Source organism: Balaenoptera borealis, assembly GCF_965194805.1.
Source record: "Balaenoptera borealis genome assembly, chromosome: X".
Lineage (NCBI taxonomy): Eukaryota > Metazoa > Chordata > Mammalia > Artiodactyla > Balaenopteridae > Balaenoptera > Balaenoptera borealis.
This window is the reverse complement of record NC_138881.1, coordinates 16,461,794-16,481,863: the sequence shown is the minus strand read 5'-3', so window position 1 is coordinate 16,481,863 and position 20,070 is coordinate 16,461,794. Positions and strand designations below refer to the sequence as shown.

Here is a 20,070-nt window from a genome sequence, read left to right as displayed (position 1 = left end):
AACCACTTGCTAGCTGTGTGACCTTGGGCACGTTACTTAAGCTCTCTGTATCTCCGTTTCTTCATAAGTATATAAAACAGAGATGCTCATAATACCTACTTCAGAGGGTTTTTATGTGGATTAAGTGAGTTAATATTGATGAAGTGCTTTAACCAGTACCTGGCTCATAGCAAGTGCAACTGAAGTCTGCATTAGTGAACTAAATACTAATTTGCACTTAGAAGTCCCTGGTCATTAGAGCTCGCAGGAGCCTTTGAGAGAATCAAGTTTATGTGCATAAGTAACATGCTGAGCCTGTCGGACTCAAAAGGTGTAGTTTTTATTTTTATTTTTGTCTCCCACGACTGCCCAGGGCAATGGTCCTTTCCCGTGACTCTTCCAGCCACACTTAGATAACAAAGAGAATTTTTTTTTTAATTTTATCAATCCCTATTTCTTTTTTTAAATTTTTATTGGATTATAGTTGCTTTACAATGTTGCATTCGTTTCTACTGTACAGCGAAGTGAATCAGCTATATATATACATATATCCCCTCTTTTTTGGATTTCCTTCTCATTTAGGTCACCACAGAGCACTGAATAGAGTTCCCTGTGCTATAAAGTAGATTCTCATTAGTTATCTATTGTATACATAGTATCAATAGTGTATATATGTCAATCCCAATCTCCCAATTCATCCCACCCCGCCCCTTTCCCCCTTGGTATCATTACGTTTGTTCTCTATGTCTGTGTCTCTATTTCTGCTTTGTAAATAAGATCGTCTATACCAATTTTTTCAGATTCCTCATATATGCTTTAATATACGATATTTGTTTTTCTCTTCCTGACTTACTTCACTCTGTATGACAGTCTCTAGCTCCATCCATGTCTCTGCAAATGGCACAGTTTTCTTCCTTCTTATGGCTGAGTAATATTCCATTGTATATATGTACCAAATCTTCTTTATCCATTCCTCTGTTGATGGACATTTAGGTTGCTTCCATGTCCTGGCTATTGTAAATAGTGCTGCAATGAACATTGGGGTGCATGTATCTTTTTGAATTACGATTTTCTCTGGGTATATGCCTAGTAGTGGAATTGGTGGGTCATATGGTAGTTCTATTTTTAGTTTTTTAAGGAATCTCCATACTGTTCTCCATAGTGGCTATATCAATTTACATTCCTACCAACAGTGAAAAGGGTTCCCTTTTCTCCACACCCTCTCCAGCATTTATTGTTTGTAGACTTTTTGATGATGGCCATTCTGACTGGTGTGAGGTGATACCTCATTGTAGTTTTGACTTCCATTTCTCTAAAGATTAGTGATGTTGAGCATCTTTTCATGTGTTTGTTGGCAATCTGTATGTCGTCTTTGGAGAAAGAAAGAGAAAGTCTTAATGGCACTTTGAGAAGCAAACGAAGTCTGAATCCAGTCATTGAAAGGGTTCTGGCTGATATACAGGCGTGCCTTGTTTAATTGCGCTTTGCTTTGTTGTGCTTCGCAGATACTGCATTTTTTTTTTTTATACAAATTGGTTTGTGGCAATCCTGTGTTGTTAGATGATGGTGAGCATCTTTTTAGCAATAAAGTATTATTTATTTATTTAGTTAGTTGCACCGGGTCTTAGTTGCGGCAGGCGGGCTCCCTCATTGCAGTTCACGGGCTCCTTAGTTGTGGCTCATCAGCTCAGTTGTGGCTTGCCAGCTCCTTAGTTGTGGCGCGCAGACTCCTTAGTTGTGGCATGCGAATTCTTAGTTGCAGCATGCACATGGGATCTAGTTCCCTGACTAGGGATCGAACCCAGGCCCCCTGCATTGGGAACGCAGAGTCTTATCCACTGCACCACCAGGGAAGTCCCTAGAAATAAAGTATTATTTAATTTAGGTCTGTACATTGTTTTTTTAGGTATAATGCTACTGCACACTTAATAGACTACAGTATAGCGTGAAGATAACTCTTACATGCGCTAGGAAACCAGAAAACTCGTGACTCATTTTATTGCCATATTCACTTTATTGTGGTGGTCTAGAACCGAACCTGCAGTATCTCCGGGCTCTGCCTGTACTCATCCACATGCTCGTCCTCATTTAAAGGGCAGACTCCTCTCCCCGTCCCCGCTGGTCGGGGTGTCGGTCTTTGCTCCCTCCCTCACCTCTTTACCTACTCACCAGCTGTGGGCAGGAGAGGAAAGGGGCAGAAAGTTGTCACTTGACTAGCACTGTTCTAAGCTGGCTTCCTGTGCTCTGGGTCTGGCTGATGGTTGCTATTAACTCTTTGCTGCCGGATCCCTCTAAATATAATTCCCGTGTCCTGGACAGGGGCCTCTCCTTTGGCTGACTACCCCTTGCCTCCTCACCCTGATCTTTTACCCTGCACATTATAACTACCCCTCCATCTTTTTCTACTGAGGGAACCAGGCCTGGAAGGCTGTCTTTGGGCCGGATTCCCTTTAAAAAAGACCCTATGGCGTAGTGGTTAAGAATCCGCCTGCCAATGCAGGGGACACAGGTTGCAGCCCTGGTCTGGGAAGATCCCACATGCCACAGAGCAACTAAGCCCATGCGCCACAACTACTGAGCCTGTGCTCTAGAGCCCGCGAGCCACAACTACTGAGCCCATGTGCCACAACTACTGAAGCCCGCACACCTGGAGCCCGTGCTCCACAACAAGAGAGGCCACCGCAATGAGAAGCCCGCGCACCGCAACGAAGAGTAGCCCCCACTCACCGCAACTAGAGAAAGCCCGCACGCAGCAACAAAGACCCAATGCAGCCAAAAATAAATAAATAAATAGATGGATAGACAGACAGACAGGCCGACCCTAAAGCAGGGAACTCTCTGGTGGTCCAGTGGTTAGGACTCTGCACTTTCACTGCCAAGGGCCCGGGTTTGATCCCTGATTGGAGAACTAAGATCCCGCAAGCCGCATGGCCAAAAAAAACCAAAAAAACAAAAAAGAGCCTAAAGCAATATTTCTACAACGGGTTTTGCATCTGGTGTCCCTTTTCTACCCGCTGTCAAAGAGGGTGTGGTGATATTCCCAGACCATATGGTCCCCACTCTGCTGCTGTCAGCTGCTTTTGCTCCCATGGGAACCAGTCCTCTGTGCAGCTTCTTAGCAGGGGACGCATACATATGCGGCTCTGAGTGGGCCCAGTGAGGAGCCCTCACAGGCTCTGGGTTGGGAGGAAGTGGTGGCCCCTCCCTTCAGACCCATCCCTTGGGCAGGGCAACTGGGGTGACCCCAGGGGCATGGAAAGCTGTACCTTATTTCTCTTTTCGCTACTTTATTAATATTAAATTTTGAAACTTTGGGCTCTAATACTGTCTCAAGGGGACTGTAGAAGGTGCAAACGTGTGGCCTCCTTTCAAGTGCACTTATCCTGGGCGGCTGTTGAGTTGCTTGAGTCGACATGGGCCCGCACCCTTCTGGGGGCAGCTCATCCCCAACACCTGTAATGAGAGAGGGTAGACCTCCCAGCGCAGGCTCTGCTCTCTCACCCCTTTTAACCCTTGATCTGGGTGGGAGGCCCCTGGGCTGGGGGCCCACGGCTTGTGTAACCAGTTTTCTGAGACCCCCGTAGAAACATGCGTCTGTGGTCCCTCTCTCACCCCTTGTCTTGGTATCCAGATCGTATCTTGGCCCCTCAGTCAAAACTCCTAAATTATCGTCCCGTGTCATGTCTTTTCTTTGCTGATAATTTGAAAATCCTTCTTGGGCACTTGTCCAGGAGCCCCCAATGGATTTCATGTCCCAAGGGGACTGGGTTGACGCCTGTGGGTCTCCTGATCACGTTGTCCTGAACTCTGCACCACTGCACCCGTGTAGATACCTGAGGGACCATAGGAAACCCCTAAGAGAGCCAGATTTAAGGCGAGCAACGTTTCCAGGATTTCTCCATTCATTTGCTCCCCCACCCCCATGGCATCTTCACTTGGTTTTCTCCACAGAAGCCAGTCTTTGGTACAGCTGATGTACACCCACAATGTGCACGCTGCCCCGGGATGGTCCCTTGACTCTTGGAAATAGTTGTGTGGATCTATCTCTCTTTGTTGGCTGCTTGCTGTGACTGGATGGTTTCCCTATGAATACAGTAGTAAATAGAATGGAGCACCCAGTTTTCTATTATCACCCTGGGCCTAATATGGAAAGAAAGTTATATGGAAAGAAGTCACATTATGGCTTTGGAAATTCTTGCATCAGCTGCTCTTAATCAGGCAGCTTTTTCTTCAGTTGTGCTTCTCCTGGATCCATTACTTAGATCAGGGATGTCATGGTGTGTAGCTCCAAATTTGAAGACAGGAGACCTGGGCTTTAGCTTGAACAAATTCCCTAGCTTCTCTGAGCCTCGGTTTCCCCATATGTAAAATGGGAACAACAGTACATCATACCTCTTCTGCCCGTCCTTATGGAGTTGTGAGAGTCAGATGGACAGTTCTACATGCAGATGCTTTGTAAGCCATTGAGTGCTAATTGAAAGTCACATGTTGTGGCCAGAAGCCTCCAAGATGGCCCCCAGTGATCCTCACCTCCTGGTATTCACAGCCTTGTTTGTATTCCCTTCCCCTTGAACACTGCCCAGACTTAGTGACTTGCTTGTAGTGAATAGATTAGGACAGAGTGGTGGTGTGTGACCTGGAGGCTAGGTCAGAAAAGGCAGTGTGGCATCCCTCTTGCTTTCTCTTGGATTACACACTCTGGGGGAAGCCATATTTTAAGCAGCCCTATGGAGGATCCCATGTGGTGAGAAAACAAAGGCTCTTCCCAACCCCCATGTGAGCTTGGAAGTGAATCCTCCAGCCCCAGTCTAGCCTTCAGATGACTGCAGCCCCAGCCAACACCTTGGCTGCAGTCTAATGAAAGACCCTGGGCCAGATCTACCCAGCCCAGCTTTTCCTACATTCCAATCGTTAGAAACTGTGTGAGATCATAACTGTTGTTTTAAACTGCTAACGTTTGGGATAATTTATTAATTTTTTTTCCTAGCATGCAATAAATTATTTTTTTTATTGGAGTATAGTTTATTTACAGTGTTGTGTTAGTTCCAGCTGTACAGCAAAGTGAATCAGTTATACATATATCCACTCTTTTTTTAGATTCTTTTCCCATATAGGTCATTACAGAGTACTGAGTAGAGTTCCCTGTGCTGTACAATAGGTCCTTATTAGTTATCTGTTTTATATATAGTAGCGTGTATATGTCAATCCCAGTCTCCCAATTTATTCCTCTCCCCCTTACCCCCTGGTAACCATAAGTTTGTTTTCTACATCTGTGACTCTATTTCTGTTTTGTTTCATTTGTACCCTTATTTTAGATTCCACATATAAGCAATATCATATGATATTTGTCTTTCTCTGTCTGACTTAACCTCACTCAGTATGACAATCTCTAGGTCCATCCATGTTGCTGCAAATGGCATTATTTTGTTCTTTTTTATGGCTGAGTAATATTCCATTGTATATATGTACCAAATCTTCTTTATCCATTCCTCTGTTGATGGACATTTAGGTTGCTTCCATGTCCTGGCTATTGTAAATAGTGCTGCAATGAACATTGGGGTGCATGTATCTTTTCGAATTATGGTTTTCTCTGGGTATATGCCCTGGAGTGGGATTGCTGGGTCATATGGTAGTTCTATTTTTAGTTTTTTAAGGAACCTCCATACTGTTCTCCATAATGGCTGTACCAATGTACATTCCTACCAACAGTGCAAAAGGGTTCCCTTTTCTCCACACCCTCTCCAGCATTTATTGTTTGTAGACTTCTTGGTGATGGCCATTCTGACTGGTGTGAGGTGATACCTCATTGTAGTTTTCATTTGCATTTCTCTAATAATTAGTGATGTTGAGCATCTTTTCATGTGTTTGTTGGCCATATGTATGTCTTCTTTGGAGAAATGTCTATTTAGATCTTCTGCCCATTTTTTGATTGGGTTGTTTGGTTTTTTGATATTGAGCTGCATGAGCTGTTTGTATACTTTGGAGATTAATCCCTTGTTGGTTGCTTCATTTGCAAATATTTTCTCCCATTCTGAGGGTTGTCTTTTTGTTTTGTTTATGGTTTCCTTTGCTGTGCAAAAGCTTTTAAGTTTAGTTAGACCCCATTTGTTTATTTTTGTTTTTATTTTCATTACTCTAGGATATGGGTCAAAAAAGATCTTGCTGCGATTTATGTCAAAGAGTGTTCTGCCTATGTTTTCCTCTAAGAGTTTTATTGTGTCTGACCTTACATTTAAGTCTTTAATATGTTTTGAGTTTATTTTTGTGGACGGTGTTAGGGAGTGTTCTAATTTCCTTCTTTTACATGTAGCTGTCCAGTTTTCGCAGCACCACTTATTGAAGAGACTGTCTTTTCTCCATTGTATATTCTTGCCTCCTTTGTCATAGATTAGGTGACCATAGGTGTGTGAGTTTATCTCTGGACTTTCTATCCTGTTGCACTGGTCTATATTTCTGTTTTTGTGCCAGTACCATACTGTTTTGATTACTGTAGCTTTGTAGTATAGTCTGAAGTCCAGGAGCCTGATTCCTCCAGCTCCTTTTTCCTTTGGGGTAATTTATTATGTAGCAGTAAATAACTAATGTGGATGTCATTGCTAAGTCCCTACCTTTAGAAAGAGTGATGTTCACTATGGTTCCATATAAAGAAAATCTCCAAATTTAGCATTAAGCAGACTAATCCTCCAATTGTGAAACAGTTGTACTAAGGACAGTTATTCAGTCAGGATCAATAAGCCATTGCAATTTGGTTTAGTGCTATTTTCTACTGCTGCATAACTTTCTAAGTTTATTTTCTTGCTCTTTTAAGAATTAACTTTTAGTAATTATATTAGTCAGGATCCAGGCAGGAAAATTGAAATCACCCCAGTTATTTTTACAGAGAGAATTTAGTTGAAAGAACTGTTTCCTGGGACTGACTTATCAGAAAGCAACCTACATCCCTAGGGCTTGAGGGAGCAAAGGGGAGTGTGGGATTCAAACCTTTCAGTGGGGGGGGGGGTGCCACTGGGCTGGAGCACGTAACTCTGAGGGGGCAAGATGAGGCCGGTTCTGGAAGTATGGGGGGACAAAAAAGCTGGTAATGAGCCAAGCGCTGCTACTGGAACCAACTGAGGGTCAAAAGTGACGCTTGCTAACTAACCTCTCCTTCCTGTCGCTTGTGCGCAGGCACGCTCTCTTCCCCCACCCCCTCCCAACCCACCAGGGAGCAGCAGGCAAAGCAGAAATGTGGTTTGCACAGTCCCAGACCCAGCGTAGCAGAGCTGAGAGATAACAGCTTAATAAACAGCACAGTGTCACGTCTTTCCTAAGTTAATGAATTATGGGTTAGTTAGAAGGCACATTCCCTGCCAAGTTCTCTCTCTCTGTTGTTCACTGTAGTAGGAGCCTGTAGGGGATGTGGTGTCACTGAAAGTTCCCTTCCTGGGGCTCTGAGATTTCCTGACACTGCAACAAGTGCTACGAGCCTCCATCTTGCCCAACCCTGCAGCCAACTGAACACTTCCCCACCAGGCTTTCAGCTTGGGAGACCAAAGCCATCATTTTTGCCCTGCTGATTTCTTGCACTCACTGATACAACCTAATGTATATTTAACTTTAAATAAGGAAGAATTAAATAAAATTTAAAATTTTTTTTAATTTAAATTCATTTCTTCAGTGTCACCAGCCACATTTCAAGAGCCCAACAGTCGTACGTGGCTAGTGGCTACCATACTGAACTGCACAGAATAGAACATTTCCATTATTGCAGAACATCCTATTGGTCAGAGCTGTCCTAGAGCCTTTAAAATGCTCATAGGAAAGAAGCTGATAAGACATTGGATGTTCAAGAGGAGGGTGATGTAGTAGGTAGCATCTGCAAGCTTATTTTAACCAATGAGCCCTTTGTTTTCATTGATCAAGACTCAGGAAACCTACTTTGGTTGTGTGATCTTGAGGCAGAGACTGGAATTTCTCTGCGCATCGGTGTTCTCTATTCACACCATGGCCAATATCATTTCTGAGTTCGCTGTTTATTATAAACCTCTTTGCCAGCACATAGCATCTGCTGCTGTTGCTTCCACATTCCCCTTTCCTCTTTCTTCTTTCCTCAGGATTAGTTTCAAGGAAAACCAAAGATTTTACTCTTAGAGCCCTTGATTGACCTCCCTGCCCCATCTCTCCAACAACCCCTTCCACCCCCGATCACCACCTTCCCTGTGGCAGCCCCTGGTGGCTCGTGATCCACAGGAGAAAGTCCAAAGCCAGAGCCTTCAGAACACACAGCGCTCCTGGGTCCACTCTATACTTCACACCCACGGGCTTTGGCTCGAGCTCTTCACCTTGCCTAAAAGTTCTCCTGTTCCTTTGTCCACCTCTTCGAGCCTCATGGCAGGAGTCTACTTCACTGGCAGCCCAGCCACCACCCGTTTGGATTGGCCACCATGTTCATGGCAAGGTCATGCTTTGCCCTGCCTGCTCCTGGCCAATGACCGAGCATGGTGAGGGTACTAGAACCAGTGCGGCACTCTTCCAGTGGGCAGCTGTGGGTCAGGGCCTCCCCGGCGGCCTGCCCAAAGCTGTCTCGGAGGTGCTCTGCCATCAGAGACGCTTCCTTCCCGCTCCTTTCGCGGGTGTCAGACCCGCACTGCAGTCTGACAGCTCCCCCTGCCCAGCCTGCTCCCTCCCCCTTTATCCGTCCGTCATACCCCTTCTCCCAGTAAATCTCTTGTATGTCTAATTCTGACTTGGTATATTTCTCAGAGACCCAAATTGACACAGCTAGAGCTTCCCCTGACTCAAACCAGGCAGAATCAAGCACTTTTCCATTCATGTTCTCAGCGCCTTCTGTGTTTACCTGTTAGAGCACTTACCACACTCAGCATCACCACTGCCACCCTCCTCGTCACCACCCTCCTTGTCGCCACCCTCCTCGTCACCACATCTCCTCCACTAGGCAGCGTCTAAAGGTCAGGCACCACATTTCTTACCTTCTGGTCCCCCTGTATCTGCCATGCACTAATATGTGTTGATTGAATTAGATTGGGCCCATTTATCCTTCGAGGGGCTGAGTGATCCTCTGTCAACGTGACTAGTGTTAAAGAAAGGCATGTTGCATGTCTCTGGTCAATGAAGAGATGCAATGACATCATTTACGCATGAGACCAGCCCCCGTATGTCATTAATACGAGAGTTAAAGTTCACACACTCGTTTACTAATGGTCCACTTAGTTTTTAAACAATATGGTGCCCACCATCTTTGTTGTATTTTTTCCCAATAGGCACTCTGCAGTACATGGCGCCCGAGATTATTGATCGAGGACCTCGTGGGTACGGTGCCCCGGCTGATATCTGGTCCCTGGGCTGCACCATCATTGAGATGGCCACCAGCAGGCCTCCGTTCCATGAGCTCGGTGAAGCGCAGGCAGCAATGTTCAAAGTAAGACATGTTGGATGATTTAGGTTGCTGGTGTTGGAGAGATATAATTCAAATCAAAAATCTCCCAATCCAGAAACCTCTCCACAAAGGTGGAAGAGAAAGCAAACAGGTTGTTTTGTTTTGTTTTATTTTTGAATAAGCATAAAATCAGAATGTGATGTGCGTCACAGGCAATCCGCTAAGAGACTGGAAAGCGGAACTCAGCCTTTCCTATAGCCAAGCAGATGCAACCCTTTATATCCATGTTCTGAAGAGAAATGCTAGCTAGTCCTCAGGTGCAAGGACTAGACAGCACCACTGGTCACAGGAGTTCACCCGAGGTTCCCCTGACAACTAGGGTGACCATTTGTGTTAGCTAATTGGCTTTACCCAAAGGAAAGATCAACTTCTCAAACCTTTAGGACAGGAGGTAGTTTTGGAGCAAAAGGCTCCACTGAAGTTAGGCTCCTGCTTTCCCACAGAAACCCGGACATCGGAGCGCCACCTTCCTCGGTGGTGGCATTTCAAAGAGATGGCTTCCAGGTCCTTGAGAAAGATATTTCTGGCAAGAGGCTTATTTGGCTTTTAAAAAGATTTACATGCATCTCGAAGAGAGACACAGAACTTAGAATGACAGGTTTTCTAAAGTGAATGCTCTGAGAAAGGGGGGGGGGTGTCTCTTTCTTTCTTTCCAACTGAGGGAGTTAAGCTTCTCAGTTAATCTGTACGTGCTCTTACACTGGGTAAGGCTCAAGGGCCGCGTTGGGTGAGTGTCTTTGGAGGACAGGTTTCTGTCTAGATTTGGAGAGGAGGAACTTTGGGTATCAGATGCTGTCTCCTTTGTCCTTCTAAAAGCCTTCCCAGAGCTGACCGGAAGGGTGACCCGTGTGTTGAGGCCCACATGGTACTGACTGGCCCTACGGGTGGGGCTTTACGCTGGACATGCTCCCTTGGGAAGGGACATGCTTGCTTGCGAGCCCAAGGGAAGCTGATGCGAGGACAGCCAGTGTATCCAAGGTCAGGTCTGTGGCTTCTGGCTCCGTGGACGCTTGGAGAAGTTGAAGAGCAGCTGTAGCCTTCAGAGGTTGTTACCAGCACTGACCTTCCACAGAGCACTTTTGTTTGCCCCAAAGATAAAAAGGAAGAGAGCAGGGTCCCAGAAGGCTAAATGGCCACTGCTTATGGATGACAAGGTCGCAGTACATGGAAGCAGCCTGATGGAACGTGATTCCAGAGGCCTTTCTTCCTGCTTCTCTGCCAAGCCTGGTGGCCTCCTAGTCCCGTCAGCCCCGCAGCCTCACCGCCTGCATCCTTGCCAGGCCCTCTGGCTCAGTCTCTTCGGCAGAAGGAACTCAAAGGCCCGAGTGCAGGGCTCTGCCCATGAGCTGGGTGCAGCCTGTTCAGCGGGTTCTGAACGCCCTGTGCTGTGATGCCTTGGTGCACTCCTCAGCCCAGCCCCTGCAGAAGGTTCTCTGAGTTTCCCACCCTCCCAGCGGCTGTCAGGTAGCCCTAAAGCCAAGATCTCAAGTTGACGAGTGTCTCCTGGCGCCTGCAATCCCAACAAGACCCTGAACACCGCGGCTGGCAGGCAGCAGTGACCTTCCAGCCTTTCCATGTCTGTCTAGGATGGACCCACCTGGGGCTGGCAAAGATCTTCCTGCAGCTTCAGTTACAGGCCTTGGAATAAATACCAGCTGGCGGGCTTCCCTGGTGGCACAGTGGTTGAGAGTCCACCTGCCAATGCAGGGGACACGGGTTCGAGCCCTGGTCCGGGAAGATCCCACATGCCGTGGAGCAACCAAGCCCGTGCGCCACAACTACTGAGCATGCGCTCTAGAGCCCATGTGCCACAACTACTGAAGCCCGCGCGCCTAGAGCCCGTGCTCCGCAACAAGAGAAACCACCGCAGTGAGAAGGCCGCGCACCGCAACGAAGAGTAGCCCCCGCTCGCCGCAACTAGAGAAAGCCCGCGTGCAGCAATGAAGACCCAACGCAGCCAAAAATAAATTTATTAAAAATAAATAAATAACATAGTGCCCATGTTTGCTCTTTTCTTCTCGAGAGCCCGGGGAGAAGCTACTCCCTTCCTCTCTGAGTTCTTGTCCTGAGTTTTTGTCTCTGGACCCCCCTAGTGCTCTTATGTCCCCACCCCTCAGGCGAGGGGTGCCAGCTGGGATGTGCCCTGCATTTCAGATCTTGTGGGTTGAATTCTATCCAGTGTTTAGTGTTCTCAAAATCCAAAACTCGTTTTTTGAAAATGTTGTGTTATTGTGGTAAGAACACAACATGAGATCTACCCTCATAACAGTATTGTTGACTCAAGGTCCAGCACTGTACAGCAGATCGCTAGAAATTATTCATCTGTTTAAGTGCCATGTGTGCCCAGTGGATAGTAATACCCCATTTCCCCCTCCCCTCAATGCCAAACTCTCCATCCTGCCCATGAGGAGCTGCGTGTCAGAAGCAGTTGGTGCGCCCCTGGTCCAGGGACTTCAGGCTGTGAAGTCGGAGGCTTGCAGTTTGCTCTCGGCAGCGCCCCGGTCTCACTGAGGGGGCAGGGGAGGCCACGCCAGCCCCATGGTTGCCGAGGAGCTGGGAATGGGGTGGATCTGGAGGACAGAATGGCTTCCACTCCTGGCTCATTGGGTGGGCTTGGAAACGATGAGGAGAAGACTGTGAACTTTAAAGATGACAACGCCTCAGATGAATGGAGAGCCATCCCCGATGGGAACAGTTATGCAGGATGGATGAGCGGAGCTCGTGGAAGCATTCCCATGTCACAGTGAGACGTGACAACTCAGCCCCAACTCCTGCTCCCCTACAGGGCGCAGGGACAGAGAGCCTGTAGCAGGACGATGATGAGCTGGCCAGCAGTGGAGCTGAAGCAGAAATTGCAGCAGGAGCCTGAACAGGAAAGGGCAGCTCCGCCTCCCTCAGCCAGTTGCACCCCGTGGGGATGAGGGCGTGGGCCCTGAGTTTACCAGCCTCCAGCTTTGCTCTGCCTGTGGTTTACAGCTGGAGGTTGGAGATTTGGGCTGTGAACGCGCAGAGACTGAGACGTGTGCGGGTGTCTTTCGGTGGCCCTGTGTATCGAGGAACAGACCACAGGTGCCTCTGAGCACCCTCAGAGCCTCCTGCTGCAGCCTGTCATCCAAGACTCATCTCAGTTACCTTCTGCTGCGTAACAAACGACCCCAGAACTTTAGAGGCTTAAAATAATCACCTTTGACTTCTCACAATTCTGTGGGCTGATGCTTGGCTCTTCCGCTGCTCTTGCCTGGGCTCACTGGTGTGGTGGCTTGGCTGGGGCGCGATGCTCTCGGAGGGCCTCTCACACGTGGCCCTTCATCCTGGGCGTCCTCCCTGCGTAGTGATCTCAGAGCTCCAAGAGGACTAGAGCAGAAGCCCTGAGGCCTCTTAAGGCCTAGACTCTGAACCCCCCACCAGTATCACTTCCCCCACAATCTACTGGGCAAAGCAAAGTCCCCAGAGGCCAGCCGGGGCCAGGACGTGGATACCAGTCATTGAGGCCATTGTTGGAATCCATCATCAGCCCCTCCTAGGATGGCAGGTACAGGAGCTTTGTGTGGAAGGTATGTACACCTGGATTTGCCCGAGACCACACTGTTCCATCGGTCACCTCTCCCTTCAATGTAGGTGGGGATGTTTAAGATTCACCCTGAGATTCCGGAAACCCTTTCAGCTGAAGCCAGAGCCTTCGTTTTATCCTGTTTTGAGCCTGACCCCCACAAACGTGTCACCGCTGCTGGGCTGCTCCAAGAGGGTTTCTTAAGGCAGGTGAACAAGGGCAAGAAGAACCGAATTGCTTTCAAGTCGGCAGGTGAGGCCTACCGGGATGGCTGGGGTGCCAGCTCTCCCGAGCGCTGAGCTTCCCACATGGTGCCCGTCTTTGTGAAGAGCGGTGGGGCTGGTGCATTAGGTGTGGGGCACGGAGACACAGGGAGCCCCATAGGTGACAGCGACGTACCCTCACATTCCCAATGCCCCATTAAAGCCTTCCTTTGGGATTGCGCCAGGGAGGGAGGCGGGCGGTACCCTGGCTGGGGTTTTGCAGAGCCTGGCCTGTCACCCTGTGCTGCTCCCGACCTTGATTAAAGGGTGTCTGTCCTGCAGGCCACCGAAGCAAGCAACCCCTTCTGGGGCAGTAAGTCCTACCGGGCAGTGATATGAGTGGTCCCGGTGTGGATGGGGTCGGGAGCTGGGACATGGTGGCTCAGCATCTTGCACCCAGAGAGTGACTCGCTGTCTCAGCGTGTCCGAAGGGCTGGTTAGAAATGCAGAGTCTCGGGCCCATCCCGGACCCACTGAAGCAGAACCTCCACCTCCCCAGGATCCCTGGGTGATCGCTTGCACCCCCAGTTAGAGCAGCGCAGGCTTAGGCCCCTGGGTGGGTCACGTGGCCCAAGGGGCTGCCTGGGGCTCACCCTCCCCATCCCCGGCTGCCCCGCACAGAGGGTCCCCGGGGCCCCACGCTGACCCTGCCCCTGGCGGGGGAGCTGATGGGGGGCGGCAGCAACAGCGAGCATGGCTCAGTCTCCCCGGACTCCGATGCCCAGCCCTACGTGTTCTTCGAGAAGTCCCCGCCGCCCACGCACCGGCTCAGCCACCTGCTCAGGTACGGCCACCCACCCCTCAGGGGACAGAGTCCCTCCCAGGTGTAATACAGATGGCCGTGAAGGGCTTTCGCTTCCTTTCTGCACGATCAGTAGGGCAGCCAGGGCGGCCACTGACGGTGAGAGTGAGGAGGGCAGTGAGGTCACTCTCTGTCCCTTCCCCTCTCCTTCTCCTCTTCCTCCCCTCCCCCTCGTCGCTTCCCCTTCCCTCCTGCTTCCTCCTCCTCCCGCCCCTGTCACCCCTTATTGTCTCCCTCTTACCCCCCTCCTTCGCCCTTCCTCCCTTCCCCGTCTTTCCCCTCGCCCCCAACACTGGTGCATCTTCTTGAGGGAGGGGCTGCGGAGGAGCCACCTCTTAGCCCCTCCCCCACGGTGTCCCTGGGAGGCGGGGGATTGTCGCCTGCGTTTGTCCGCAGTGTTCCTGATGAGAGCTCGGCCTCAGAGGACCAGAGCGCAGCCTCATCCCTGGAGGACAGGGACCCGGGCCTCTTCCTGCTGCGCAAGGACAGAGAGCGCCGTGCCATCCTCTACAGGATCCTCTGGGAGCAGCGGAACCAGGTGGCTTCCAACCTGCAGGAGTGCGTGGCCCAGGTACAGGCCGAGTGCGGGAGCTGCAGTCCCACCCCCTCCGCCCAAGGCCAGGTCCCAGAAGAGGTCCAAATGGGCCTGGTGTTCCTGCTACCCTAGAGCATTTGCACAGTTACAGTAACCATCCTAAGTATTTCCCAACGTCCTTCCCTTTTCCAACAAAACAAAAGAAAATACAAAAAAAAAATAGACTCCACTGAAGTCTGAATTTGCATTTGCGTTAACACTGCGGTGAAACCAGGCACTGATGGGGCAGTGCTGCCTCCTGGTGGAAAGCAAGCCAAATGGCAGCACAAAGCCCAGTTAACCCCCAGCTGCACCAGTTGCCCGCAGAAGCTGGGAGAACAGCCGCTTTAGGAAGAAAGGTTACGGATGGAAATATTTGAGTTTTAACTCATTTTGGATGGGAAAAGGTCCTTCTAGCAAGAGGCCACTGCCCACTATAACTGTGCCTTCTGACAAGGCCTGTTGGGGGTGGAGGGTGGTTTACAAGGGGTTAAGCAGGATGGCAGACCATTCCTTGAGGGGCTTAGTTCTGTTGTTTGCGAGCCAGAGAGGAGAGGGGGGCCACATAACCCTCTAACAGGAAGGATATGGAGGAAATTCCAGGACCAGAGGCCATGTCTCACCTGGGAAGTCCCCAGTTCCATCAGCAAAGGGATAATGGACAGTCTGGTTAATCTCGTTGCCCACAGTACTTCTTGGATTTTCCCTCCCTCTCTCTGAATTACTCAGTGACTGATTTTTTTGGGTGGGGGGTTGGTGATCAGAGTTCAGAAGAGTTGCATCTCTCAGTCGGCCACATCAAGCGAATAATTGCGATCCTGAGAGACTTCATCCACTGCCCGGAGCACAGGGTGATGGCATCCACGATATCAAAGCTAAAGGTGGACCTGGACTTTGACAGCTCGTCCATCAATCAGATTCATCTGGTACTCTTTGGATTTCAGGATGCTGTAAGTGCTCCATTTGGCCCTAGAGAACATGCCAGAAGGTAGGAAGCCCACTGAAGTGGCTCACAGCCAAGACCATGGAGTTCGATTGCCATCATCTCCCGTAGTCTCCATCTCTTCTCACCTGTTTACGCCTGAATCCCAAGTGTCAGCAGTTTTCTAAACACTGAATATGTGTGTACAAGTGACTGGTCTGATTGCATTTGGCCACGGAGAGCAGGAGTGTAGGATTTGGGAACGAGTGGCATCTGCCAGCTGGGTAGGTGTGGGGTTTAAGCTTATGTGTCTGCCCGACAGGTGTGAGTTGCTCCAGGCCCAAGATCATGTCTGGCTTAGCTTTGTGTCTCAAGTCCCCAACACAGAGCTTGAGGTTTCATAGATGCTTCATAAATGTTCGTTGAATAAACAATGAAGAGGCCCATGTGGTAGCTCCGATCTCTGTACCTGTCCCCTAGACCCCCGTGTGACTTGGGGTCAGCTTAAAGGAAGACTTAGTCCAGAAGAAACATAAGTCAGGTAGAAACTCAGGGCAGCATGGTTAACCCTTTATCTCAGAGTAGAAGCAAATTCGAATTAGTAAGAACTATTTCTTAAAAGTACAATGGACCAGAAATCTGGATTTTTGTGATTTGTAGGTAAATAAAATTTTGAGGAACCACTTAATTAGGCCCCACTGGATGTTTGCAATGGACAACATCATCCGTCGAGCGGTGCAGGCTGCAGTCACCATCCTCATCCCAGGTAAGGGCCCTCTTTTCGGTCAAGGTCAACTTCAGGTGGCTATGGAAAAGGTCAGACAGGTCCTCTGTACTCACCAATTGTTGCTCTCCCTTTCCCATCTTGGCTATATACGTCCCTGCAATTAAGTAAATGATGTCACAGACCCCTTTAGGGCCAAGATTCTGTGATTCTAAGAACATCTCCTGGTGATGTGTTTTTACATGCCCCCAGGCATAACTGAGGAGCACGCACCGCAGGTAGACTAAACTCAGGATCTCAAAGGAGCACTGAGCCTGACGGCCTGGATCCTACAGTGCATCATCTTGTGTGCTCAGCAATGCCTCCTAGTTGGTTGACGATTTAACGGCTCAGTCTCCTCTCTCAGAATCATCATGTGGTAGCTGCAGAAATCTTTGGCTTTTATAGGCTCTATTTTTGAAATGTTAGAGCAGCTTAATACCCAAGTTGATTCTCCTTCTGCGGTGCCTTCTTCCTAGGAAGGGAGGTTATGCGGCGCTTTGGTTAACACTGCCACTTCATTACTTTGCTCCCTCCCTGTCATCCTCTGCCTGCTCCCCTGAATGCACTCTGCCCAGGCTCAGCTTCTGGGGGTGGCTTGTTAAACCCCAGGACTTCATTATTCCCCAGTCCAAGCAGGAAAGTGTCTGTAGTAAAAACACGGGCCTGGGTGGAAGCCTGCTTGTCCCTTTTTAAAACTGCCCTTGGCTAACTAACTTAACACCTTGTAGTCTGTTTCCTTATCTGTGAAGTGGTGGGGACCATCTTTTCACTGCAGAGCTAAGTGAAATAGTCTCCCCTCCGTTTTATAAAGTCAGCAGTCCCCTGATGGAGCGTCGCATTGGCCTGGCCGGCCTCTGAACAGCCTCGTTTGCTGGCCCGGGACGTAAGCTACACCAAGCCCTGGCCTTGCTGAACCGTGGTCCTTTTCTTCCGTGATTCCACAGAGCTCCAAGCCCACTTTGAGGCCGCCTCAGAGACCGAAGGGGTGGATAAGGACACGGATGAGGCGGAAGAGCACTATCCCCCGGCAGACCCACGCGGCAGCGAGGCGCAGGCGGCGTGTGGGTGGAGCGGGCCCGTTCCAGCAGTTGCCCGGGAGGCCCAGCCCCAGCAGCTCCACCAGCAGCATCTGAGCCTCCAGCTGAGCAAGCTCAGGCAGGAGACCAACAGGTGGGCAGGGGTGGGACAATGAGCCGGACCAGCCCGGCAACTCAGTGGTCGAGTGCCTCACCCAGGTCTCAGAAAAGCATCTTTACCCCCAAGGAACTGCGCAAGGAGACAGTCTCAGCTTCAGCTGGGGGACTAGAAGGATGCCTCCCTTTTTTTTAATGCTGGGAGTCAGAGACGTAGAGTGCCTTGCCACAAGCCGTACTAAAGGCAGCAGCATCTCGGAGTTTTCTCTGTCTCTACAGAGATGGGTTCCCTGACATGGTGTGTGGGTCCAGCAACTCGGGGGGACATCTGCGGCCCGCCCCTGCCGAAGTAGCCGAGTTGGGGGTCAGTTAGCACCTGCGTCGATGGACAGGTATCCCATAACCCTGACCCCAAGGAAGTCTGCCCTCTCCTCTTTGAATCTCTCCCTTGTGTTTTATCATGATCCCTAGGCAGGCATTAGTGAACCGCCTTCCCAGACAGCGGACCCTGGCACTGCCGTGAGGTTCCCACAAGAGTTGGGCTCTTTTGTTCATTTCCAGGCACATAGTAGGTGTTCAAAAAAATATTTGTTAAATGAACAAAATGATTCCCATTTGCTCTGGGGAACCACGTCGTCAGTGGGCTTAGCAAACTAGTTGGTACTGGTTCCAAATGATGCCTTGTTGCCCAGTGGTCATTGGGAATGCTAAAATTTAACGGGGACAAATGGTGTCAGGCGTACCTATTTCGGAAGAAAAGTTGTATACACCCCTAGGGATCTCTGAAGTTTAATCTTAGGCAGATCTAATCATTTCTTTTTAGAAAGGCCCAGAGTTTTAATTAACTGGTAGTGGTGGCAAAGCTTTTTTAAGTTTTGAAAAAATGACACATGTGAAAGTTGATAGTAGTACTTAGCACTTCTTTAAAATGTGTTTCTGGTAAGGTTTATAATCACCAAATTCATAAAATGTTATATATGGGTTCAAAGGTTATTCCTTTCCAGAGTCAATATTGTTATCTTCCATCTCAGTAGAATTAGTAATGAGACAGCAGCCAGCACCTGACTGCAAATGGCTGACAGACGCACAGCTCCTACAGACATGCCTGCCCTTGTAGGATAGAGATGCCTTAGCTGCTGTTGGGCACAGCAGGAAGGCACCTTTTGCCCTGAGTGATGCTGACGAGGGCAACACATCTGTCCTGAGTAGTGTCTGTGAGACCAAGCCCCGTGAAGCGTTTAGCGCGGTCTTGGGTAAGTGTTCGCAGTATGTCCCTCCCACCTTCCAAGCAGCGTCTTTCCTGCAGTTCCTCCTTCCCCCTAGCTGTTCCAACAGCAGCAGGGCTTCTCTCTCCTTGGCTTAGTCTCTGGTGAGGAGGGAAGGGCCTGACCACTAGTTTCAGCGACTTGACCTGACTTAGGGAGACAAGTTGGCTGAGTTCTACTGATCACCATCAGGTCATCTTTTGGTTCATGATACATTCTGAGACAAAATATACCCATGCCCTGAGCGTTGGTCTTTGTTTACAAGGGGAGGAAGCACAAGAAAGGTGCCCATGTACAGGCTGGAACTTGATCACACAACTTTGAAGAAACTAGACTGACCATTGGGATTGTGCCATTTTTTTTTTTTTTTTAAGCCTCTGTTCAACAAATGTTTGAATTGAATTGAATGGTATTAGGCTCTCTCTGGAGGATGGCTTTTTTGTTTTTTTTTTTTAAACCAGACTTTTGGAACATCTAGTTCAAAAAGAGAGAGACTACCAGAATCTTCTACAGCAAACCCTAGAACAGAAAACTCAAGAATTGTATCACCTGCAGTTACAATTCAAATCTAATGGTGAGTGATTTTCCACTTGCTCTGACTTATGTGTGTGTGAGACCATTCAAAATCTGGCTAGTATTCTAGTCAGCCTTGAAACAGTTGAGGTTAATTCTCGATCAGACCAGTAAGTACTCCAGTAGATTCTGGAATACTGGTCAATAATAAAAAGGAACTACCAGTACATTCAAAACCAACCAGATGAATCGCAAATGCATTATGCAAGTGAGAGAAGCCAGATTCAAAAAGGCTACATATTATGATTCCATACATGTAGAACATTTATACAGTATTCTATTAAAGGCAAAACTACAGGGACAGAAAATAAATCAGAACTGGGTGGGGGGTGTGTGTGGAATTGATGATAAAAGGCCACGAGAACGTTCTGGCGTGATAGAAATATCTCTATCTTGATTGTGGTGGTGGCTACGTGACTCTGCTTGTCAAAGTTCTTAGCACTGCATACCTAAAAAGGGTGGTTTATGGCATAAATTATACCTCAGTCAACCAGCCTTATGCATTTGGTGCCCAAAAGGGCTACAGCTGCCTCTTGGAATGTGGAATGGATAAGCTGTGAGGCCAAATCTCAGTATTAAAACCTATTTCCTCATTTGAATTCCAGTGCAGTTAGGGATATGATTCTTTAGAAAAGGCATTTTAAAGATGGGAATACACATTTAAAGTAGGAGATAATTAGTTTGAAGTTTGATATATTAAAGGTATCACAGGTACGGAATATTTTTAATCTCTGTAAAGTGACTCCAAGGACTATGGACTGTTGCACAGTGTTGTAGCAGAGCAGCTGAGCCAGGTTTAATCCATTT

General features: G+C 48.7%; 1 protein-coding gene and 1 long non-coding RNA gene across 5 annotated transcripts in view; one reads left to right on the top strand and one right to left on the bottom strand.

Annotated features, from left to right (window-relative positions):
* Window positions 1–20,070, bottom strand: part of LOC309620021 — a 601,726-nt gene that overhangs the window by 275,659 nt on the left and 305,997 nt on the right. The window lies entirely within an intron of this gene.
* Window positions 1–20,070, top strand: part of MAP3K15 (mitogen-activated protein kinase kinase kinase 15) — a 148,157-nt gene that overhangs the window by 126,117 nt on the left and 1,970 nt on the right. For all 4 annotated transcript variants that reach the window (XM_082375481.1, XM_082375483.1, XM_082375480.1 and 1 more), the window contains 8 exons: window positions 9,240–9,397; window positions 13,034–13,217; window positions 13,850–14,012; window positions 14,427–14,601; window positions 15,369–15,554; window positions 16,187–16,292; window positions 17,237–17,462; window positions 19,152–19,264. In XM_082375481.1, the coding sequence (XP_082231607.1) occupies window positions 9,240–9,397; window positions 13,034–13,217; window positions 13,850–14,012; window positions 14,427–14,601; window positions 15,369–15,554; window positions 16,187–16,292; window positions 17,237–17,462; window positions 19,152–19,264 (1,311 nt within the window). The remainder of the gene's footprint in view (window positions 1–9,239; window positions 9,398–13,033; window positions 13,218–13,849; window positions 14,013–14,426; window positions 14,602–15,368; window positions 15,555–16,186; window positions 16,293–17,236; window positions 17,463–19,151; window positions 19,265–20,070) is intronic.